General features: G+C 43.0%; 2 protein-coding genes across 3 annotated transcripts in view; one reads left to right on the top strand and one right to left on the bottom strand.

Annotated features, from left to right (window-relative positions):
• LOC148415269 (transcriptional repressor p66-alpha-like) overlaps positions 1 to 23211 on the top strand; it is a 49859-nt gene extending 26648 nt beyond the window's left edge. For both annotated transcript variants that reach the window (XM_088429161.1, XM_088429160.1), the window contains exons 3-11: positions 11883 to 12021; positions 12161 to 12286; positions 13436 to 13513; positions 13591 to 13710; positions 13906 to 14082; positions 15725 to 15974; positions 18814 to 19163; positions 20586 to 20826; positions 21391 to 23211. In XM_088429161.1, coding sequence (XP_088285287.1) covers positions 11883 to 12021; positions 12161 to 12286; positions 13436 to 13513; positions 13591 to 13710; positions 13906 to 14082; positions 15725 to 15974; positions 18814 to 19163; positions 20586 to 20826; positions 21391 to 21530 — 1621 coding nt within the window. In that variant the 3' untranslated portion in view covers positions 21531 to 23211. The remainder of the gene's footprint in view (positions 1 to 11882; positions 12022 to 12160; positions 12287 to 13435; positions 13514 to 13590; positions 13711 to 13905; positions 14083 to 15724; positions 15975 to 18813; positions 19164 to 20585; positions 20827 to 21390) is intronic.
• On the bottom strand, positions 4306 to 9038 carry LOC148415270 (uncharacterized). Its single transcript, XM_088429159.1, has one exon. It carries the CDS (start codon positions 7641 to 7643, stop codon positions 4992 to 4994), a length of 2652 nt encoding a protein of 883 aa, XP_088285285.1. The 5' UTR covers positions 7644 to 9038; the 3' UTR covers positions 4306 to 4991.
• Positions 23212 to 25099: the final 1888 nt, after the last annotated feature.

The raw sequence follows: 25099 nt of genomic DNA, 5'->3' as shown, positions 1-25099 counted from the left end.
AAGGGGCTCAGCTAAACACATAAAAACGTTTAAAAAATGCTCTATTATTGGCTGCCACTAGGTGGCGCTCGCACTATAACAAAAAATACGTTGTTAGGTGTATTCCGCATTGGAAACCCATCAAATATATGAAGTTTAGAAAAGATAAGACCATCTGGGACCAAACACAGCAACTTTGTTCGTTTTGGCGAGACATCAGACTGACATTTTTGTTTGCCACTAGATGGCCTTATAAGCAATTGAAGATTTTTTTAAACACTTGTGTTAAGGGCTTGAGTCTCCATGTGTCTGTGAAGTTTCAGATTTTTCTAAGCTTGTAAAGCTGAGTTATAAAGGTTTGTTTCACATGTGGCAAAGTAATCATCAAAGGCATAATATAAAGCCCCGCCCCCAACATATTTGATGGTGGATCATCACAAAAATTTGAACAATTGTGCCTCACAGTCAGATAAAACATCACAGCAAATTTGAAGTCGATCGGGTCAAGCGTTTGGGAGAAAAAAGGAGCAGTTCGGGACCTGCAAATGAGCAAAAACGGGCTAAAGGTGCACCTTCAAAAATTCATAACTCTCTTTCTGTACATCTGAGCACATGGCTCGCGCTGACTTTTTTGTAGAGGTCGAGGTCCTACATAAGGCTACAAATTTTTGGAGCTCTAGGTCAAACGGGCCGGGAGTGAGAGGCTATTTTCCACTCATAAGGCCATTTTGGGGCCAATTACAGCCACTTTTTTCATTTTGGCGAGTCATCTGACTTTGAGGTGGCGTGCAGACTACGCCCATTATCGAAATGTCGTAAAATTTTAAAACCTTAATATTCCATGTCTTAATGATATTCTGACCAATTTTCATTTGTTTTACTCAAACAGACTGAGCACAATACATGAAAGTGTAAAAAATGACATTTTAATCAACCACTAGACGGCGCTAGTAGGTATTTTAAAAAACTTTTTTTAAAGGTGTTAAAGACATAAGTTTCCATGTGTCTATGAAGTTTTAGATTTTTTTAAGCTAGTACAACAAAGTTATTAAGGTTTATGTCACTCTTGGCGAAGGAAAAATTGAACACATAATTTGAAGCCACGCCCCTATCATATATGTCAGCGGATCTGCACCAAATTTTGCCCACTTGTGCCCCTATGTGTGAATATGGACCACAGCAAATTTGAAGGTGATTGAGTAAAGCGTTTAGGAGAAACAAGGAGCAGTTTGGGACCTGCAAACGTGCAAAAATGGGCCAAAAATGCACATTCAAAAATTCATAACTCTTTTTCTGTACATCTGAGCACATGGCTCGCGCTGACTTTTTTGTAGGTCTCTAGGTCCTACATATGTCTAAAAATTTTCGTAGCTCTAGGTCAAACGGGCCGGGACCAGGTGCACTTTTTCGACCTTAGGTGGCGCTGCAGAGCCATTTTTTTTGCATTGTTTTGGGAAACACAAAAATATCCAATTTTTCACCGGGCCCGACAAATGTGCAAATTTTGGTGACTTTTCGTGCATGTTTAGGCCCTCAAAAATGGAAAAGCGCTGCACAGTAAATAATAATAATAATAATAATAATAATAATAATAATAATAATCCGGAGAAAAACAAGAGGGCTCTCGCAGCGGTAGCTGCTCGGGCCCTAATAATCTGGAGAAAAACAAGAGGGCTCTCGCAGCGGTAGCTGCTCGGGCCCTAATAATACGGAGAAAAACAAGAGGGCTCTCGCAGCGGTAGCTGCTCGGGCCCTAATAATAATAATCCGGAGAAAAACAAGAGGGCTCTCTAAGCGGTAGCTGCTCGGGCCCTAATAATCCGGAGAAAAACAAGAGGGCTCTCGCAGCGGTAGCTGCTCGGGCCTTAATAATAATAATCCGGAGAGGAACAATAGGGATCTCGCAGCGGTCGCTGCTCGGGCCCTAATAATAATAATAATCCGGAGAAAAACAAGAGGGCTCTCGCAGCGGTAGCTGCTCGGGCCCTAATAATAATAATCCGGAGAAAAACAAGAGGGCTCTCGCAGCGGTAGCTGCTCGGGCCTTAATAATAATAATCCAGAGAGGAACAATAGGGATCTCGCAGCAGTCGCTGCTCGGGCCCTAATAATAATAATAATCCGGAGAAAAACAAGAGGGCTCTCGCAGCGGTAGCTGCTCGGGCCCTAATAATAATAATCCGGAGAAAAACAAGAGGGCTCTCGCAGCGGTAGCTGCTCGGGCCCTAATAATCCGGAGAAAAACAAGAGGGCTCTCACAGCGGTAGCTGCTCGTACCCTAATAATAATAATCCGGAGAGGAACAATAGGGATCTCGCAGCCGTCGCTGCTCGGGCCCTAATAATAATAATAATCCGGAGAGGAACAATAGGGACCTCGCAGCGGTCGCTGCTCGGGCCCTAATAATAATAATAATCCGGAGAAAAACAAGAGGGCTCTCGCAGCGGTAGCTGCTCGGGCCCTAATTACATAGGCCTTAAAATTAATGAATACAAATTATCATCAATAAATTCTACAATAGATTAATCGATTGAACAAGTTCGAATGAACAACGAGCTTGCTTGGCTTGCTGCTAGCAGATGAAACATGAGCACAACCCATCTTAATTCAAAGCGGAATATGTAGGCTAATCCCCAAAATTATTTGAGCAGCTCCAATTAATTTCATTTTAGAGTTAGCTCAAAGTTTTCTCTCACATTTTATATTTTTTCATGTAATCTTTATGGCAGTGGTCCCCAACCCCCGGTCCCGGTCCACGGATCAACTGGTACCGGGCCGCGTGGGCTGCACACGAAATAATGTTTTGGAGATGATTTAGTTTAATGTTACGCGTGCACCGAACGCGAACGAGGCGAACAAGCGGAGCGTTTTGTATTATAGTCAATGGAGTTTACGTGACTGGGCTCGAACGCACGTCGGGCGACGCGATGGATGCGAATGGAGCGACGCAAATGGCCGCGCGCGGTCACGAGAAGCGAAATTTCGCCTTTCGCGTGAAGTTATTTTTTATTTACTATTTCCGCGTTTCGAGTTGCCACAGCCAATCAACTTCAGGAACATTTAACGGCTCACGCAGGGGGCAGGAATGAATCATGGCGGCCGCTTTGCGGTCACCGGGAGCGATCCAACACGGCCAGCTGAGCTTTCGATACGAAACAGAGCCAAGCAAGAGCCCTCGCCTGGCTTGTCGAAAGGCGGAAGCGAGAACTTGGGACAACTGGTATGTGCAGCGTTTGCTTCACTTAACAGCTGTTGAACCGTAGTTACTGTGCTAAGCTAACGATAGCGCAGCATTGTCAGCACAATATTTCGCACGGTCTCGGCCACTCGATTGCGACATTGAAACTTTTTTTTTCTGGCAGGCGAGTATTGCCGCAAAGAATAAAGGTGCTGTCGGTGAAAATATTGGCTCTGTCACATCCCAGAAAAGTGAAAGTTCTCAGCAATGCTCTTCTTTCCGGATCTACGGTGAAGCTCGCTCCACCCCCCCCCCCCCCCCCCCACTCCCCCCTTCCCCCTCCCCCCGCCGGTCCGCTATATAAACTTTAATCGATTGCCCCAATTCCGGCCATTCCATGGTGGTATCCATTTTCCTTTTCCCAGAATTCAAAAATTAGCCACAATTTCACTTTTTCAGTTTTTCCCATATATCTTTGCCATTCCTGCTCCGATTTCCACCATTCCAACTTTAATCGATTCCCCTGATGCCCACCATTCCATTCGTGTATCAATTTTCCTCTTCCCAGAATTCAAAATTTTCCCACAATTCCACATTCTGTACACATAAAGAACTAATTCATTTTGAATGAGGTCATTCGAGGGCCTTCGAGGACTACTGTTTAGGTAGACAATGTACTCCGTTTCCCATGGGGTCGTCAAGCGGCCATCTTGGACACTTGCCCACATACACTGAGACTCCCATTTCCCATCAAACCTCAGGGGCGGCCATCTTGGATATCTGATCAGACATCTCAAACTATTAAATATAATATCCCAAAATTTAGAATTTGAACTTTAAGTGTACATTTTTCTTACTTTTTGAAATTTTGTGATGTTTTACAAAATTCAAAAAATCGTTTTTTTTTCTTTTATGACTACAGGTGTTTGTCCGATTCAGTTCGATTCAGCGTTTAACCGTTCTTCTTGACCCTGCCTATGACCTCAGAGTGTCATTTACCCATAATTCATCTTTTTTGCATAAGTAATAGCCCCCTAAAGCTCGCAAAAAATCAGATTTTTTTTATGTTTCCTTTTGTGATATCTCCATTTGCGTCAGACCTATACTTATCAATCAATCAATCAATCAATCAAATTTTATTTATATAGCCCTAAATCACCGAAGTCTCAAAGGGCTTCACAGAATGAATAGAGGTCGTACAGAGACATCTTTTCAGTATAGGGTACACAACAGCATCCCCTGTCAAAGCTCCCAGAAGGGGAAGGAAAAACTCAAAAACCCCAAATTAGGGGAAAATCAGAAACCTCCAGAAGGGACCACAGGTGGGAGGAGCCCCCTTCCAGGCCCACAGGTTGAAGTGGATGCTGCATGTACCAGACACAGAAACAACATAAATTACAGAAAACATAATGTGCTATATAGTGCAGTGATGTCTTGACAGCAGGCAAGGCCATTGGGCAGGAACCATCCCACATTCCAGCCAGGTGGACTGCAGACGGCCGAACTCCTAACACATGATGGTCGACCAACGCAGGACCCAATGGAGGCGGTCAAGTCAACCCTCACCATCTAGCTAGCCCCCTCCCCCAGCCGGAAGAGGGGGGCAGGAAAAAAGAAAAAGGAAGAAGGCTACAGACAGGCTAAATTAACTAAATGCTTTTGAATATAAATGTGTTTTTAGTCGGGATTTAAAGATTTCTACTGAGGTGGCTGCGCGAACTTCCATAGGTAGGGCATTCCATAGTACTGGCGCGCGAATGGAAAATGCCCTTGATCCCGCAGACTTCTTTTTAGCCCGTGGGGTCGATAGCAAACCGGCATTTTGCGATCGAAGTTATCGGGGCGGAACATAAGGTGATACTAAGTCGACGAGATAGGAAGGAGCTAAACCGTGTAGAATTTTATAAGTAATTAACAGCACCTTAAAATCACATCTCACGTGTATTGGAAGCCAATGCAGGTCAGCTAGAATCGGAGTAATATGATCAAACTTTCTCGTCCTTGTCAATAGTCTCGCTGCTGCATTCTGTACACACTGCAGGCTTTTAATGTAGGACATGGGAAGTCCAGAAAACAAAATGTTGCAATAGTCTAGGCGCGACATAACAAATGCATGAATTAATGTTTCTGCATCGCTAAGAGAAAGAATAGGGCGAATTTTAGCTATATTGCGGAGGTGAAAAAACGCCGTTCTTGTCATGTTATTAATATGTGTTCGAAAGGAGAGAGTGGAGTCAAATATCACGCCGAGATTTTTTGCAGAACTACTTTGGGAAATAATACAGTTTTCTAGGTTCAGCGTGGTATTCTTAAGCAAGTGCTGATGATGAGCAGGGCCAATAACTAACATCTCAGTTTTATTAGGGTTGAGAAGCAGAAAATTGGAAGACATCCATTGTTTAATCTCGGCAAGGCAAGCCTCCAGTTTACTGCACTTGCACGGATCCGTTATTTCTAGGGGCATATAGAGTTGGGTATCATCAGCATAGCAATGAAAACTAATAGCATGTTTGCGTATAATATCGCCAAGAGGAATCATGTAGATGTTGAACAGTAAGGGACCAAGTACTGACCCCTGCGGGACACCACATGAGACGGAGAAAGACTCAGAGATCGCATCACCATAAGAAACACTATGCGTCCTTCCCAGGATGTAAGATCTGAACCAAGAAAGTGCTGATCCCGAGATACCAACACATGATCGAAGACGTTCTATAAGAATATGATGATCAATAGTGTCAAATGCGGCACTAAGATCAAGGAGTAATAGTACTGATGAGACGTTGGAATCCAGGGCTAATAGAAGATCATTCGTCACTTTTACTAGGGCTGTCTCAGTTGAGTGGTTGGCCCTAAAACCTGACTGAAGGAGTTCAAATCTATTGTTGTCTATCATAAAATCGCTAAGCTGTCGTGCTACAACTTTCTCAAGAATTTTGGCGATAAACGGAAGGTGTGACACTGGCCTATAGTTAGCGAGATCTTCAGGATCTAGGTGAGGTTTCTTAAGTAATGGTTGAATGACAGCCATCTTAAAAGTCTCAGGTACAATGCCAGAGGAGAGTGACAGGTTGATAATATTCAAGACAGATGACCCTAAGACCGGGAATAAATCTTTGACGAGTTTGCCTGGAAGCGGGTCGAGCATGCAGGACGTCGGCTTTGCTGCATTAACTAGTTGTGTAAGACACTCCAGGGATACTAAATCAAACTGGGACAGGGTAGCCAGACTTTCATGAACCTGATTGTCCGAACTAGCATCAACACTCATAGTCGAGGTGGTGAGCGGCGCTGCCTTTTTTATTTCTTCCCTTATTAGCTGAATCCGCTGAGTAAAGAATTGCATGAAATCGTGTGCTGAATGGAGGGAATTATGATTAATCTGCTGCTGCTGTGTTAGCTGCGCTACAGTCTCAAATAAATACTTTGGGTTGTTTTTATTAAGACTAATCATTTTGGAAAAGTGATTGGTTTTTGCTAACCTAAGAGCCTCTTTGTATTTCAGCAAGCTATCGCACCAGGCCTGACGGAAAACCTCGAGTTTAGTTGTTCGCCATTTACGCTCAAGTTGTCTACTTAACAATTTACACATACGCGTTTCCTCCGTAAACCACGGAGTGTGCCGCTTCGGACGAGTTTTAAGTTTCAGCGGCGCAATAGAGTTAAGGGACTTTAAAAGAACCGAATTAAAATCATTCGCGAGCTTATCGACTGAGCCAGTGAAAGACGGAAAGGCAGCTGTTGCGGAAGGTAGTAATTCATAAAGTGCAGCAGTGGTTAAAGAATTAATATCACGGCTCTTAAAGCCTTGGTTGTGGACAACAAGACCACACTGAGCTAGGACTTCAAATGTTATAAGGTAATGATCAGACATAACGTTAGAACGCGGCAGAATTGTGACGTTTGAGGCAGTTAGGCCATGGGTTAGCACTAAGTCTAAGATATTACCATTCTGGTGTGTTGCTGCTTTTATTATTTGTGTAAAACCAAATGCATCGATTATTGATTGGAAAGCTACAGTAAGTGGCTCTAGTGGGGAGTTCATATGAATATTGAAATCACCCATAATTAATATATTATCTGTGTGGGTTATTAAGTCAGCCATAAGTTCAGGGAATTCATCTAAGAATCCAGAGTATGGGCCAGGAGGACGGTAAATAACTACCACACAGAATGGTGGTGAGGAGCTCGATCGCATAACGAGAGCCTCAAATGTCTTGAAAGTGGGACTCGTGCTCGTGCTAAGCCTAAGATCAGATTCTGAAATTAGGGCGACACCCCCCCCTTTTTTACAAGGACGGGCAACATGTGAGCCCACAAAGTTTGCGGGTGAGGCCTCATTTAATGGTAGGAATTCACTTGGTTTTAGCCAGGTTTCGCAGAGACCAAGCACGTTAAGATTTAGATCTGTAATAAGATCATTTACAAGAAGGGCTTTTGAAGGGAGTGACCTAATATTTATAAAGCCGAATTTAAACTGGGACATTTTTCCCGGACTACTCTGAGTCCTCGTGTTGGTAGTACTAATACCAACAAGATGTTTATGGCTGGGGCTTGCTCTGTATTTTGAGTAATTAAAACCTCTTCGCAATGTTAGTAAAGTAGGAATTCGATTGTTGACGACTACAGCGCGCGTATTGATGCTAATATTCCGCCTAGGCACTTTGTCACTAGTCTTACTGATTAAAGAGGCAGGGCTCTTTTCCTTAATCCACACCACCTCAGCAGAAGTCTTATCAATAGGGCATTTAGCATTAGGTATTGAAACAGTGTGTGGATTGCAGTGACCTAGACTAAGTATGCTATGTGTGTTGTAACAGTCCAGCCTAGTGCCGGTTAACTCTAGCCTTAACGACTCCACACCCGTTCTAGCAGGCTCGCTACTCGCCTGCGACCCGACATGCTCTAATGTGGGAAGTCATGGAAGGCTCAAACAGTAATCTATGTTTCTAGAAAGAGTAATGGCGCCTTTCCAGTTAGGGTGAAGGCCGTCCAATCTCAGCAGGTCGGGCCGGCCCCAGAAAGAGGGCCAATTATCTACAAACTGAAAACCCTGCTCTTTACAGAAACCAGCCATCCACCGGTTAAGCGGGAATAATCTGCTAAACCTCTCATCATTGCCTCTCGCAGGCAGAGGGCCAGAGACAATAACTCGATGCCGACTCATCTTTCTAGCGAGATTACAAGTCCTAGCTATGTTCTTCTTTGTAATCTCAGACTGCCTCATTCTAGTATCGTTGGAGCCGACGTGTATCACTATGTCCGAGTAGCTAGTGTTGTTTGCACTAGCCTGGTGTCTAGCCCTCTTGCGTGTCAGCTCCCTAAGGTTAGCTTCAATGTCGGGTGCTCTGGCCCCAGGGATACACATTACGGTGGCTGGCTTTTTAAGCTTGATGTTACGGGTGATGGAGTCCCCTATAACTAAAGTGCGGGAGCCAGTAGACTGAGGAGGAGTTTGCCTAGCGAGGGGGCTAAAGCGATTATGCGTCCGAACAGGCTCACCGCGGCTAGCAGGCTTCTTAGGGCTAATGCTAGCCGGACTAGCGGGTAGGCTACGACCCGCACTAGCCGACGCTAGCGGCATTGCGGGAGGGCTATGGCCCGCATTGTCATTATCAGATGTGTCCGTCTGATCTACGATTATCAGACTACTCTGCTCTAGCTGACGGACACGGCCCTCTAGGAGAGAAAGCCTCTCCAAAAGAATAACGCAGGTGTCGCAAGTGACAGATGAGGTGGAGGTGCACGGAGCCATGCTTACCTTAGTACAGCCGAGCGACATACTTACGCTAGCAGAGCTGCACGAGGACGAACGGAGCTAGGGGCTGTTCAGAGAAACGGCGAATCACTAGCTATCGAAGAATGGAAGCAGTCCTCAAAAATGAAGGAAAAAGAAGACAAAAAAGCAAAAAAAAGCAACGACGAACACAGGTCCGACGGGTGGTGGTAAAAATAGAAAAAGAAAAAATAGCGTTCGTCTCTCCAGCTAAGGCTAAAACAGCGACAGCAGCAAAACACTCCCCGGAACCGGAAGATCAATAGAAGTTTTGGGAATGCCCACTTATCTTTCCAACTTTAGGTGTTTCCCATTATGGGTAAGAAGGCCAAGAACACCCTTGCATGAAATACTCCATTTCCCATGGGGTCGTCAGGTGGCCATCTTGGACACTTGACTACATACACGGAAACTCCATCTCCCATCAACCCTCAGGGGCGGCCATCTTAGATACCTGATTAGATGTCTCATGAGTGCTCAGCCCCACTTCTACCCAGGATGGCGGCCATCTTGATTAACTCAGAACAATAATAACCACACTTACCAAATGTTGAACATCCAAACTATTAAAAATAGTCCCCCAAAATTCAGAATTTATTCTCTCAGTGTACTTTTTTCTTACTTTTGTAAAATTGTGGACATTTTAATTAATTCAGACAAATGTTGTTTTTATCACTTTAATGACTACAGGTGTTTGTCTGATTCAATCCGATTCAGCGTTTAACCGTTCCTCTTGACCCTGTGTATGACTTCAGAGTGTCATTTACCCATAATTAATCTATTTTGTGTAAGTAATAGCACCCTAAAACTTGCGAAAAATCTGATTTTTTTATGTTTCCTCACGCGAAATCTACATTTGTGTTCGACCTATAGTAGTCGTTCCAACTTTAGGTGTTTCCCTAATCTGGTAAGATTACCAAGAACACCCTCGCACCAAAAATTTCAAGTTTTTTCCCTTTTTTTTTTTTTACCCATAATTCCTCAGTTAATTGTGCTTGCCAAAACTTTGTAACCTTCTGTCTTCACCATTCTTCATTTGATTCCAACCGTTCAAACTCTAATTGATTCCATTCATCCCCGCCAATTAATTGGTGTATTAATTTACCTCTTACCAGAATTCAAAATTTTCCCACAACTCCACATTCTGTACCCTTATTGAACCAATTCGTTTTCAATGAGGTCTTTCATTGTGTTCGCGTTCAGCCTTCGTTGACTACTTCTTAGCTACACAAAGTACTCCATTTCCCATGGGGTCGTTAGGTGGCCATTTTGGACACTTGACTACATACACTGAGACTCCATTTCCCCCAAATTACCCACAATTCCACGTTTTCAGTTTTTCCCTCCTATCTTTGCCATTCATCATCCGATTCCGACAGTTCCAACTTTAATCGATTCCCCCAAATCCCGCTATTCCATGGTGGTTCCATTTTCTTCTTCCCAGAATTCAAAATTTACCCACTTTCTCAGTTTTTCTCTTAAATCTTTGCCATTCTTTATCAGATTCCGACTGTTCCAACTTTAATCGCTTTCCCCAATTCTCGCCATTACATGATGGTATCCATTTTCTTCTTCCCAGAATTCAAAATTTACCCACAATTCCACTTTTTCAGTTTTCCCTTCTATCTTTGCCATTCTTAATCCTATTCCGACCGTTCCAACTTGAATTGATTCCCCCAATTCCCGCCATTCCATGATGGTATCCATTTTTTTCTTCCCAGAATTCAAAATTTACCTAAAATTCCACTTTTTCAGTTTTTCCTTCTATCTCAGCCATTCCGATTGTGACTGCTCCAACTATAATCGAATCCCCCAATTTGGCCATTCCACAACAGTCAAGACCTCTCCCTTCAGCTGTTTCACCATCACACACAATTTCTTCAGGAATTGCACTTATTCTAGTTTGAATAGTTTCTCCCCCGTATCTGCCTCGCCATTAGTTTGATTTTGTCCACCTGTCGCCTGTGTGTCCCTCACCCAATCAGCTTCCCCCGCCTCTTGTTCTCTCCCAGCTGTTTCGCGTTGTTTTGTAATTAGAGTCTTGTGTATTTAAGTTGTAGTCTTGTCGCTGTTAGTTGTCGAATTATTGTAATGGTCACCCCTCGCCTTCGTTCCCTCGCTGTCTCGTCCGTATTGTTCTCCAGCCCCGCGATTGCCCTTCCCCGTAAATGTAGTTTGGTTAAGTTCTCGTTGCTCTGATACTTTGCCCAGTTTTTGTCTGTTTTTGTTCCTGCCACCTTTTTTTGATTGAAAACCTCATTTCGAGCACATCCCCTCCTGGTTTCCTTACACTCTTGGTTCATCTTCCCGCACTCCCGCATTCCACTCGCCATGCCCCGTCGTGACATATGTATTTGTGTTACTAATAATTAAATGGATGCCACCTTGAAAATGTAGGCTTAATTTATGTTGCACTGTGTATTTTAGGATTTTTTTTTTAAATGTTTCTAAACACACTGTGACCAGGTTGCTTGTAAAGTAGTAATATCTAGGTTACTTCTTTGCACAAGTTCCCTGTCTTGCTTGTCAAAGGGATTGTTGGCTTGGTTTGTGACAGGTCTGCAGAATGCCCTCATCAACTTATTTAAGGACACAAGGTTATGGAATATATATTTATGTGTCATAAATAATGACAACAGTGTTACATGTACACAACTGCTGCAAATCATTAGATGACATAAAGGTAAAAAGGTAAAATAATTTGCAAATGTTTGCAAATAATTGGCAAATGTTTAAAGGTGCATCATCAGTCGGCATTGAATTAATGGAATGCATTCTTGGAACCAAACAGTCTTTTTTATTTTTTAAACAATTGAGTCCTGCTGTTTGTAGGGAATAGGTACCGTGCCGTCCCTTCATTGAAAAATTAGAAGGAATCACATATTCGTTGCCTTCCAGTGCATGTCAGTGCGCATCAATTCTATGCAAATATCCATTTTTGTCCCACAGTACAAAAAAAAAGAAGCAGCCTCCATCCTCTGAAGAGGACGATGATGACGATGTCATCATCCTGTCGGATCACGACTCCCCGAGTCCGCCGATGAATGGTCTGAACCATATGAAGCGACTGGACACAGAGTTCCTCATGGTGAGTTCTTGTGCTTTTCACATAATCGCAGTTTCAAAGTTGCAGCGCGACCCAATCAGGGGTCCCCAATGACTGAGGGCCCGACACGTTTGTCGGACTTGACTTGTTTTAAGCAATGGATTTTATGTGCGGAGTGCAGAAGAGCAGCCCGGGGGAGCGGGAGCGCGTCATCAAGCAGCTGAAAGAGGAGCTGAGGCTGGAGGAGGCCAAGCTGGTGCTGCTAAAGAAACTCAGACAGAGCCAGTTACAACGGGATGTACACAAGGTCAGCAGTCAAAATTTCCCATTGGCCTTATCAAATCCACATCGGTCGTCTGTGTGTGTGATTTATGATGTAATACTGTATGTCTCTTCAATTTGAAAGAAAAATTAAACGAACTGAGTTTGTGGTGTGTATAAAGTGGTGACATCAGGGTCCACTTCCTTGCATTGCTCTAGGGCTGTTGCAATATGTCTCTTTTCACGTCTGATACGAAATTGTCAGAAATGATAGATGCTTTTCTTTTTCAGTATGAAATGTTTGAAAAGACACTATTTGAACAGAGAATTATAGTCATCAACAGGAAGAATGAGAAAATGTGACCCATATATTCCAAACAATAGGCTGCATATATAAAACTTGAGAATGCACTGCACTAGAATAAAATGAATATAAAGTCAATAAAGGACCCTGATGACTCTACCCAATGAAGTCAATACAATTGTTTAAAAAGTCTGGAATGGACAAGTGCTAATATTGAAAATTTTAGCCCAATATAATCTGATGCAGTTTTTTGGAATTGGGGGAAGGGGATTTCCTATGCTTATTTTCTGAAAATGTGCCTTGTCCCATTGAGGGTTGGCAAACACTGTGCTAGCTTGCTGCTAAGCTAAAATGTAAAATGCTGTGGACGGGCTTAGTGGTATTAGCATAAATCAGTGCTTCTCAATTATATTTTGCTTGGCCCCCATTAGGAAATACAAAACATTTCGCGCCCCTCTCCCCACTTGCCACGCCAACCATAAATAAGATTATTATCTATAATAATTGCATAACAATGCCTAAACTGTATCCTTTTTTAACTTTGACAAAACGAAAAAACAATATAAATCTACTTTCAAACGACTGTTCACTATTTTTTTTTACAACATTTATACAGGTTAAAGGTTCATCAAAGCAGAAAAAAAACAAGTGTAAAAAAGTGCTAGAAAGAGAAAAAAAATCACAATTACACATGAAATGGCAAAGCAATATCCTTTCCCTGGGTTCATATGCGTCCCCCCAGCATTGCCTCGTGCCCCCGACATAGAGAAGCACCGGCATAGATGGTCCAATAAGTGCTACTTTAACACACGTGGCGTATACAAAGCTGACATTATTCTGGTCGGGGTTTAATAAACTGTCTGTGTAAATCATAACTTCGCTGTTCCTCAGGCTTCCGGGATGTCCAGCTACTCCGCTCCACCCCCTCTAATACGCGGGACCATTGGAAGCAGCAAAGGCTCGCAGCAGGTTCACTAAACAATTGAGTCACACTCGACCTTAAGTTCGGCGGCCTGTTCTGATTGGCCGTCTTTGTCTCCCGATAGATGGTGTCGGGTAGAGGTTCAGCCACTGTCATTCCGCCGCCTTTGCTGCGCGGAGGACAGCGGGTGTCATCTAAACATGGCTCCCAAATCATCATGCCGCCTCTGGTCAGAGGTGCACAGGTAAGGTGTGTCTGTGTGTGTTACCCTGAGCAAGTGCATGCGGTCAGCTTGACCGACTTTTGACATGCCAGACCGACTCGGGGAACTTTGACCAGATGGCTCTCTCTTTCTTTTTGTGCTCTCCGCATTGGCGCTGCGGGTGCAGCCCCTGTTCTACGTGTGTGCTCACCTTAGCCCATCTGCATGTCCCCACAGCAAATCCAGGCACTCCGCCAGCAGCAACAGCAGCAATTGGTGACCTTTGGAGGTGGAGGCTCTGGGGGGCCCCCTCCCCTGCTGCTGGGTGCCAGGACTTCCACCCCTACTGGCCAGTGTCAGAGAGGCACAGTGCAGGCGGGCCTCATTCGAATCGGAAGTACAGCAAACTCGCTGGTCAGTGGCTCACCGCAGTGCCATTGTTGTCCGTATGTAATCCAGCTGGCGTCCCAAACATCCCCAATAATTACTTTTTCCAGAGACCCCCAAAAAGCCAAGGTTGTTCAATCTGTGTGAACTGAGCAATACCATGCGGTTCTCAAATGATAATAATAACTAGAGCTGCAAGCACCTATAACGGGCCCCCGCCTCCAACATATTTGATAGCGGATCTTCACAAAAATGTGAACAATTGTGCCTCTCAGTCAGATAAAACACCACAGCAAATTTGAAGTCGATTGGGTCAAGCGTTTAGGAGAAAAAAGGAGCAGTTCGGGACCTGCAAATGAGTAAAACCAGGCCAAAAGTGCACATTCAAAAATTCATAACTCTTTCTATGTAAATCTGAGCACATGACTCGCGCTGACTTTTCCGTAGGGCTCGAGGTCCTACATGAGGCTACAAATTTTTGTAGCTCTAGGTCAAACGGGCCGGGAGTTCGATTTTTTTAGACTTGTACATTAGAGTTATTAACGTTTTTGTCCCTCTTGGCGAAGGAAAAATTGAACACATAATTTGAAGCCACGCCCCTATCATATATGTCGACGGATCTGAACCATATTTTGCCCAGTTGTGCCCCTATGTCTGATTATGGACCACAGCAAATTTGAAGGCGATTGGGTAAATCATTTAGGAGAAACAAGGAGCAGTTTGGGACCTGCAAACGTGCAAAAATGGGCCAAAAATGCACATTCAAAAATTCATAACTCTTTTTCTGTACATCTGAGCACATGGCTCACGCTGACTTTTTTGTAGGTCTCTAGGTCCTACATATGCCTAAAAATTTTCGTAGCTCTAGGTCAAACGGGCCGGGACCAGGTGCACTTTTTCGACCTTAGGTGGCGCTACAGAGCAATTTTTTTTGCTTTGTTTTAGGAAACACTGAAATAACAAATTTTCCACGAAGCCCGACAACTGTGCAAATTTTGGTGACTTTTCGTGCATGTTTAGGCCCTCAAAAATGGAAAAGCACTGCACAGTAAATAATAATAATAATAATAATAATAATAATAATCCTGAGAAAAACAAGAGGGCTCTCGCAGTGGTAGCTGCTCGGGCCCTAATTATCTGGAGAAGAACAACAGGGACCTCGTATCGGTTGCTGCTCTGGCCCTAATAATCTAGAGAAGAACAATAGGGCTCTCGCAGTGGTAGCTGCTTGGGAGAGCCCTAATAATAATAATATTAATAATAATAATAATCAGTGAAGAACAATAGGGCTCTTGCTAGAGTTGCTCGGGCCTTAATAATAATAATCTGGAGAAAAACAAGATAGCTCTCGCAGCAGTATAGCTGCTCCGGCCCTAATCATCAGTTTTATTTATAAAGCACTTATCATCTCAAAGTGCTTACAAAGCATTAAAAAAGCGTTAAAGTTTGGAGAGAAGTATGGAACCAATGCAGGCATAAATAAGAAGTAATACATCCTAAAATTAGGGTACAATCTTATTTTTGTTTAAAAAAGGGGCTACATTGCGTTGTTGCGACACCTTTGCATAACTTTACATGCCTCTATTCTTTTATGTGGACGGAAGCAGTCCTTCTGGAAGCGCATGCCACTTGTGTCTGCCACTTCTGACCGGGTCGTGTGCTGCCACAGGGCTCATCGGCTTTGAAGTTATCTTCCTCGGGAAGCAACACAGTGGGCGCCACCGACAGCCCAGCCAGCCGTCAAGCCGCGGCCAAACTGGCTCTGCGCAAACAACTGGAGAAAACGCTCCTGGAGATCCCCCCTCCCAAACCGCTGGCGCCCGACTTAAACTTCTTGCCTTCAGCTGCCAATAATGAGTTCATCTACCTGGTGGGACTTGAAGAAGTGGTCCAGAACCTGCTGGATACCTTTCGCAGAGGTGCCTTTAAAATCTTATTATTTCCATGTGATCATTTTTTTTTTTATTTGTTATTCTTTTTACTTTATTTAACTGTCAGGTGGTGTGTTTCAAGCAATGCATAGCTTTCCTCACTTACAGTGGTATGTAAAAGTTTGGGCACCCCTGATAATTTTCAAGATTTTCCTTTTATAAATCATTGGTGGTTCGAATCATCAATTTCAGTAAAATATATCATATAGCAGATAAACACAGTGATATTTGAGAAGTGAAATGAAGTTCATAGGATTTACAGAAAGTGTGCAATAATTACTTAAATGAAAGTAGGCAGGTGCATACATTTAAGCACCCTTGTTGTTTTATTTATTTGAATACCTTTAGCGCTAATATTGGGGGGATATTTGGCAAGCTCATTGACCCATGGCCTACATCAGTGCTTCTCAAATAGTGGGGCGGGCGCTCCTGGGGGGAGCGCATGGTGATGCTGGAGGGGGCACGGATGACCGCAGAGAAAAGACTTTGTTTTTGTCATGTGAAGTATAATTGCAATAAAATAAGATTTTTTTTTTTTAATTGTTATTTTTATTTTTTTTGGTTTAAGGCATTTTGATGCACTTGGCTAATTTCTTTATGTTTTAGACTAAGCTAATTAACCTAGTGAGGAAATAGAAGACCACAGACACAGTTCGAGTTAAGGCCTGAAGTGGAAGCCCAAGAAAAATCTCAGATAAGCAGAGGCGAAAAATGATGAGAACAGTCAAACTCAACCCCCAGACCAGCTCCAAAGACCTACAACATGATTTTGCTATAAAAGTTGTCACTGTGCATCGTTCAACTATTCAGCGCATTTTGCACAAGGAGATGCTGTATGGGAGAGTAATGAGGCAGAAGCCTTTTCTACGCACATACTCGAAACAGAGTTGCTTGAGGTGTGCAAAAGCACATTTGGACAAGCCAGCTTCATTTTGGAATAAGGTGCTATGGACTGATGAAACTAAAATGGAGTTATTTGGACATAACAAAGGGCTGTGTAGGGGTGGATAAAGAAGACAGGATTCCAAGACAAACACTTGCTGCCCACAGTAAAATTTGGTGGTGGTAAAATTTAGTTATTTGGACATAACAAGGGGCTGTGTGGGGGTGGATAAAGAAGAAAGCATTCCAAGACAAACACTTGCTGCCCACAGTAAAATTTGGTGGTGGTGCCACCTTGCTGTGAGGCTGTGTGGCCAGTGCATGTACTGGCAATCTTGTTCAAGTTGAAGGTCGCATGGATTCAGTATCAGCAGCTTCTTGAAAAACAATGTTCAAAGTTGAAGTTGCGCCAGGGCTGGTTACGTCAACAACACGACACCAAACACTGGTCAAATTCTACTAAGGCATTCATGCGAAGTAACAAGTACAATGTTATGGAATGGCCATCCTAGTCCCCAGACCTGAATATTACTGAAAATCTGTGGTGTGATTTAAAGCGGGCAGTCCATGCTCGGAAACCATCAAACCTGACTGAACTGGAGATGTTTTGTAAAGAAGAAAATACCTTCAGCCAGAATCCAGAGTCCAGACCCTCATTGGAAGCCATAGGAAGAGTTTAGAGGCTGTTAATGGTGCTAAATGAGGCTCTACTAAATATTGAATATCATTTGAATTATATCATATTGAATGTAATTTTTATGTCGGGGTGCCCAAATTTATGTATCTTCCTACTTTTGTTCAAATATTTATTGCACACTTTCTGTAAATCCTATGAACTTCATTTCACTTCTCAAATATCACAGTGTTTATCTGCTATATGATATATTGGACTGAAATTACTGATCCGGACCACCAAGGAAAATCTTGAAATGATCAGGATTGCCCAAACTTTTTCAATTCACTATAAATCTTAAAGAAATACCAACCCTATCTACCAAGTCGTTTTCAGCAGTATAAAAGTTCAAAATTGTCTATAATTAATCTGGTTATTTTCCAGGTACAATGAATAGCTTTGAAAACACATTTTTGCACTTGCTGTTGACTGAAAATGCCATCATACAGTATGGTCAAGTCCGGGTAATCTGGGTTTGCTCATGTACATAATGTTCACAAGTTACCGTGATTGGTCATTCATTACCCGGGCCGTGATTACACGTGATGTTATTTTCAGTCTGCAGCAAATCGCAAAATGTGTTTTAAAAAGGATTATTTGTGCACCAAAAGAAATGTTGTCATCAAATTAACTCCAATGAATGCCAGACATTTTTCTCAAAGAATAGAACCAGCCAATTTCGAGCATTCTGACTGCATTCTGGTTAATGTTTTTAATTTTTCTCAAAGTTTTTTTCTCTGCCTATTCCCATTTAAAGAATAAAAGAAAGAAAAATATTGATGGCTCTCCTTGGTAGAGTTTCAGTTGGCATCTTTTCACATCAGCAGCAAAGTGTCAATAATAAGTAAAATAGGAGTTTTTTTACTGCTGAAGTGGTCAAAAAAAGTTTATCATCCCTTTAACGCATACTGGGAAGATGCATGGGTACACAAGCTAGCAGTTAGCATCTATGTGTTCTTGAGAGCCATCTTATTTATTTGTCCACTGTTGTGTGCATTCTTTTCTCAGCAAGGCAGCACAGTAAATTGCATCCCAACCAGACACAAGAGACACGATTGAAAAGGACAGGATGTCCTCCACTGAGCACACGAGACTGACTTAGTAGCTCAGATGAGTCAAAAATACTAGCCCAAAAACTAATGTTCCTTACAGTTGGAGGTTATATTGCCATTTCCCTTCAAGAAACAGATATATGCGCACAGATGGTGCCGCAACACATCGAGACAGACAATCAAATATTGACTTTTGGGGTTTCCCCCTGTGTCTGTTCAGGAAAGACAGGAGCAGCTTTCTTCAGAGCCAGCATAAAAGAGCCCCACACATGCAGCCAGTGCAACACCGACTTCACGTGTCGCTGGAGGCAGGACAAGGCCAAAGACGGCACCGTCCTCTGTGAAGATTGCATGTCATCCAATCAGAAGAAGGCCTTGAAGGCCGAGCACACCGGTCGGCTTAAAGCCGCTTTCGTCAAAGCGCTGCAGCAAGAGCAGGAAATGGAGCAGCGCATAGTTCGGCAGAGCTCGCCGCCGTCCTCGTCGTTGCTGAAGGCCGAGCAGCTCAAGCAGGCCCGAGCGTCCTCTCTGTACCGGGGGGCCGACCACGTACACCATCACTCAGTTAAGGTCGGTGCTGGTGGCCTGTTCATGTTTGCATTTTCTACTGGCTGCTTTTTCCCATGGCCTCATGGCCTCAAGGGGAAGTCAAACTCGATTTTCATCCATCCGCGTAATGGCAGCCGTTTCGCCCCTTGCTGTTGACTGAAAATGACGTTGCGGTTCCTCAGGGCTCAGGTATCAACTGACCACAGCTCAACTTGCCAATGTCACGTGAGCCAACTCTGAAAACAGGTGAGCCCTGGGGGCCCGTCTTCTCATTTCCGAGCAACGGTCAGTGGCAAAATGGCCGCCCCCTGTAATGGATGCAAATGGGTGATTCGCATTCCACGAAACGGTGTATGCACCCATACACTGCCATAGATGTCAAAGATACATTTTATCTGGGCTACGGGCTTGCTGCCAGATTCCACGTATAGGCCAGCGGGGACACAGAGGCTCATCTCAGGAAAATATTTGAATTGGCTTCCCCTTGAACTCAGCGCTTCACTAAGGGGGTTCGAGTATTCGAAGGCTCTTCAGGGGACGCGTGAGGTGTTAACAGTGTTTGTGCAGGTGCCAGCAAATTTAATTGAATGTCATGACAAAAGCGCAACAGCTTTCTTTTCATTGGAGGGTGAAGCGGACTATTTCTACACTGTCTTATGCTTTCCTTTAGAAAAAAAAAAAACATTGAATGTTAGGTTTTACAAGGATACTGTCATTAGTTTTTCGGCCAGACAAAGTAGAGCCAAAACAATTTTCTCGAGTTGCTGAAAACAAATACGCTAGATACAGCAACGAAAGTTGAATGAATCAGAAAAGGGATGGCCGGGCGCTTTTTTTTTTTTTTTCTTTTGTCAAGAATTGCTCTATACTTGTTAGGTGTCAGAGAAATCTCTAAAAGAAGACTAGGACAAGCCTAGCTGCTAAGCAGCAAAAAGAGTAACTCAGACCAGCCAAGACTGACTTTTCTATGCCATGGCACAGGGAAAAAGCTTGGCGAGGGAACTCATTCGATGCCGGCACTAATTCACCGCTCAAGCGTCCCTGCCTGGTTTTTATTCATTCAGCAAAGCATTGCACATTACAAGACATAACAAAAAGAGCCAGGGGGGCGCCACCAACTGCTGGGCCAAGGTCCCAGCTCACACTTTCCTGCGTCAACAGCTTTATCTAAGGACTGGGGCGAGATGAACTAGGACTGCATACATGGATAGGTATGCAAACTATTCTAGACAAGAAATAAGCACATAATGATAAGAACCTAATATATGATTTCCTTCACATTAGGGTGCACTTCACCAAAAGGGAATTTGGTCTGACCATGAAAAGCGGTTGATTTACTGATTCACTACCGGCCTTGTAAAAAAGGATTTTTGCCTGCCATGGCCATCCATGGCACCAACTGAGGTGAACATTTTTAACACGTGTATGTTTGTCCACCCTTAGAGCTCCTCCCAGGGCCAGATTTCCCTCCGGGGCATCCCCCACTCCTTCTCCTCGTCCTCCCAGCTGCAGAGCGCCGTGGCGGCCGCCGCTTTGGTCTGCCGGCCAGGTAAGCACCAACACGTGACCCAGCGTTCTGTCCAGATGTCAAAGGTGAGCAGCGGCGGAGTTGGCGCTGGCAGGAATATGAGCGCAGGCGCCGCCCCGTCCACTGCATGGAAGAAGCAGAGCGACAGCAACAAAGGTAGAGCCTGGTGCCTCGCCTCCACTCCTTTTCAACGTCCCGTTCGGCCTCCAAGCGCTTTGGCCGTTTCGCCAGGGCTACCATCTCATTTTGACCCCTTTGTGTGTCGGTGCGGCATAAGGCGTCCATGTCAACATGGGTGCTTTTGCCGTTCCCGCTATGCAAACTACGTTTCGTGAAGGCACTTCAACAGACTCTCTGCACTTATTGGCAAATCTTGGTTTCCTTCTTATCCATGCCTAGATAGGAACAATGCAACCTTTTTCAAAGTAAGAGCAAATTAATTGGAACCTGAAGCAACTTATTGCCAAATTGTGTTGTTCAGACTCCTTGGCAAAAATTGTACGCCCTCGTTTTGTAATGTTTTATACATAGATGCAATGTTAGCAACGCAATTTTCCAACAGACAAAGCAAAAATAAAAGCTGATTTTACGTGATCTGTCTTTTGGAATCGCTGTATAAAATATATGCCTACAAAAAAAAAAGCACCCTTGTACATGTGGACAGGGCCTCAACGTGAGTATCTTGTTGGTCTGCGACAGACATCTTGCTCTTTTTGACAGGAGTGACAATGGCCTACGTGAACCCCAGCCTGAGTGGACACAAGGTCTCGGCCAGCGTAGACGCGCGCCAGAGGGAGTACCTGCTGGACATGATCCCCTCTCGCTCGTCCATCTCGCAAACTGCAAACACTTGGAAGTAGGGGGAAAAAAAAACAACTGTCAATCACCCCCTAGGCCAGCTCCATTATCCCCTCGTTGCCTTTTTCCCAAAGTCATGGTCCACGACCCCCCCAAGAGGCTCTGGGAACTACAGTCTGAAACGTGAAACCTTTTGTTATAATATTTTTATTTTTTGTTCATTTTAAGGTTTGCTATACCTCATTTTGACTGGGGCAAGCGAATATATATATATATATATATATATATATATATATATATATATATATATATATATATATATATATATATATATATATATATACACACACACACACACACAACTTGGTACTTCTGTCACCCTATCTAGGTAGTCAAGTATTGGAATAGTCAGACTCACATGACCCCCCCCCCCCCCACACACACACACACACACACACACACCACGCAAAAGAAACAAAACGCATCGCTCCGACCAAATTGTAATTGTGTCATCACATTCATCTCCGTAGTTTAAAGTTTGATTTCATTTTGTATTTACATTAAGTTATTTTTGTTGATATTCTGTTTTTCGGGAGACTGATGCATTTTTTACCTTCTATTTTGCGGTTTTCACAAATGAGTTGTTTTTTTGCTTTCATTTATGTTCTTTTGACAGCATGTCTCCATTTAACAACCAATGTTGACTTTTGCACCTTATCTAAGAACGTGCGGTGTTGTCGCTTAAGTGTAATTTACTTGTTTGAAATCCATGTCGACGTTGGCATATTCATCTGAATGTAGCATCACTGCCAGAATACTAAATCCGAGGAGCTCAAGGTGTCCGCTCGGGAAGCACAAGAGTTGACGATCCATACTTTTAAAATGGAACACAGTAGCTCCCAGCCCGAAAAGCACAGTACAAATGTTTTTTTTTTTTTTTTTTTAATCCTGTTCCTTCTCACCACAATGCATCTTCCCTCTGCGACCCAACCTAAACTGCATCGTTCAAAATTCTGAATATTTTTGCTTGAATTTTTTCCTAGCTCCTAAACAATTAAAAAAAAAAAAAAACACACAATTTACTTGCTCTCTTTTGTTTTGTTTTATACTGTTTAAAGAAAGATTCAGGGCATACTTAATTGGTATCAGGGCCGTCAGAAAGGACAGCTGTTAGAGTAAGTGTTTCACCACTTGTATGAGTTTTTTTTCTCGCAAGACATGCGTGTTTAACCCTTCGTATGAGCACAACTCTTCCGAGACATGATTCAAGATTCAAGCGGTTTATATTGTCATATGCATATAATACTACACAATGATATTCTGTTCACTTCCCCGAGCAGACTACATTCCATGTTCGAGCAAATAAGATCCGTGTTCACGGTTTACTAAACCGTACCAACGGTTTGTAATCCGTTTGCTCAGTTTAATAAACCGTTTGTATGGTTTACTGTAGACGCTGTATTGAGAAAAAAAAAATGCTGTATTGAAGGAGGGGTGTCTCGGGGTGATGACGTATGAGCTGGCCAACGAGAAGGGGGCGTTTGTAGTGTGTGGAATAAACGAGTTTTGGCTGTGCCACTCCCCCAGAAGTACAAGTTCTGTTTCCCTCCCGGTTAAATGAAAGGTGTTTGGAAGACTCCACGCGGAACACGCCACATTTATTATACTTAAGTAAGGATGACAATGGCGAATTATGTCTTTCGAGAAAAAAAGTTGTTAAATAAAGTTATTTTATTAAATAAAGATTATGTCTCGTGATCGATACACCCCAGTCAAAACGTCTAAACACCAATGATGGCTCTATCGACAATGGCAAAAACAACATTTGTAAAATATTTAAACCTTCATCTTTGTTGAGAATAGTCATTCACCTCAATACGCAGCAGGAGTTGAAAGTGTGCAGAAACCGTCAGCAAATTGTAGGTTTTTTTTTAAATAATGAATATGAATAAGTCATCCCCAAAATTAAGCAAAACTTGTATACTGTATCTAAAATAGATGTTGTAATAATATGATTTTTTTTTACTTAGTTGTCATACATAATCGTGTTATTGTCGTGTCCCCCCCATCTTGCAATTTGCAGTCGGTCTCCTGCATCTATTCAACAACAATGACTGTTTAAATATTTTACAAATGTTGTTTTTGTAGTGAAGAATGTGTCATAACATTTAACCATGCTTGTGTGCTGCTTTATAACTGTGTGAGCTTGCTGTGCATTTTAAATTGAATCTGGAAAGAAGAGCATTGCTGAGAACATAGCTTTTCAGGGATGTAGCAGAGCCAATATTTTGTCCTACAGCACCTGTATTCTTTTTTACACTGTTTGTCCATCGCTTCGCCGCAATACTCGTCTGCCAAAAATTTAAAAAAAAGTTTCAATGTCGCAATCAAGTGGCCGATACCGTGCAAAATATTGAGCTGTCAATGCTGCACTATCGTTATCTTGGGACAGTAAATACGGTTCAACCGCTGTTAAAAAAGGAAGCAAAAGCACATACCAGTTGTCCCAAATTCTTCCTTCCACCATTCTGTAAGATAGGTGAGTGTTCTTGCGTGGCTCCATTTTTGTATTGATAGCTCAGCTGACCGTGTTGGATAGCTTCTGGTGACTGCAAAGCGGCCGGCATGATTCATTCCTGCCCCGTGTGAGCCGCTGAATGTTCCCGAAGCTGACTGGCTGATGCAACGCGACACGCACAAAAGTTCAAATTTTTTAACTTCTCGCGTCACACGCAATTACGGGCCGCGCGTCGCTCCAACGCGTCCTTCGTGTCCTCGACGTATCATCATCCCGTAGTGCAAAATCCATTGACTACAATGCAAAACTGTCTGCTCTTCACGCTCCATTTTAACGTGGTACTACGCCTCGAATGCGCTCAGTGTGAACGCAGCATTAAGATGATGCTGGCCATCTTTGGCAGGCTCCATCAGTACCAGAGTAAAATGACGTTTAATTTCTCACCAGATCCTTTATCTACACCTTGTTAGCTGTCAAATGAGACCAATGTTGTAAAACCCGATTTGCAAAAATTGAAATAAATTGAGTTTGAAATCAACAAAATTACATTACTCAATTCTCAATCAAGGTGAATGATGCTGGCCATCTTTGGCAGGCTCCATGAGCACCAGGGTAAAATGGCATTGAATTTCTCATCTGAATCTACACCTTGCTAGCTGTCAAATAAGACCCATTTTGGAAAATTTGATTTGCAAAACTTCAAAAATTTATTTTGAAATCACACAAAATTACATTCCTCCATTCTCACTTAAAGTGATGCTGGCCATTTTTGACAGACTTCCATCAGCACCGGAGTAAAATTGTGTTGAGTTTCTCACCTGATTCTTAATCTACACCTTGCTAGCTGTCAAACGAGAACCATTTTGGAAAATCTGATTTGCAAAAATTGAAATAAATCGCTTTTGAAATCATACAAAATTACATTATTCTCTTTCAAGGTGATGCTGGGCATCATTAGCAGCCTCCCATCAGCGCCAGAGTAAAATGGCATTGAGTTTCTAACCTTAATCTACACTTTGCTAGCTGTCAAATGAGACCCATTTTGGAAAATCAGATTTGCAAAAATTGGAATTGAGACTTAGAATGGACAAAGGTCATTTTGTGTAATTTCAA

The sequence above is a fragment of the Hippichthys cyanospilos genome, chromosome 12 (genome assembly GCF_059441005.1).
Source record: "Hippichthys cyanospilos isolate Australia breed blue-spotted pipefish chromosome 12, RoL_Hcya_1.0, whole genome shotgun sequence".
Taxonomy (NCBI): Eukaryota; Metazoa; Chordata; class Actinopteri; order Syngnathiformes; family Syngnathidae; genus Hippichthys; species Hippichthys cyanospilos.
Note: the sequence above shows the minus strand (reverse complement) of the source record. Positions and strands in the feature narration are given on the sequence as shown.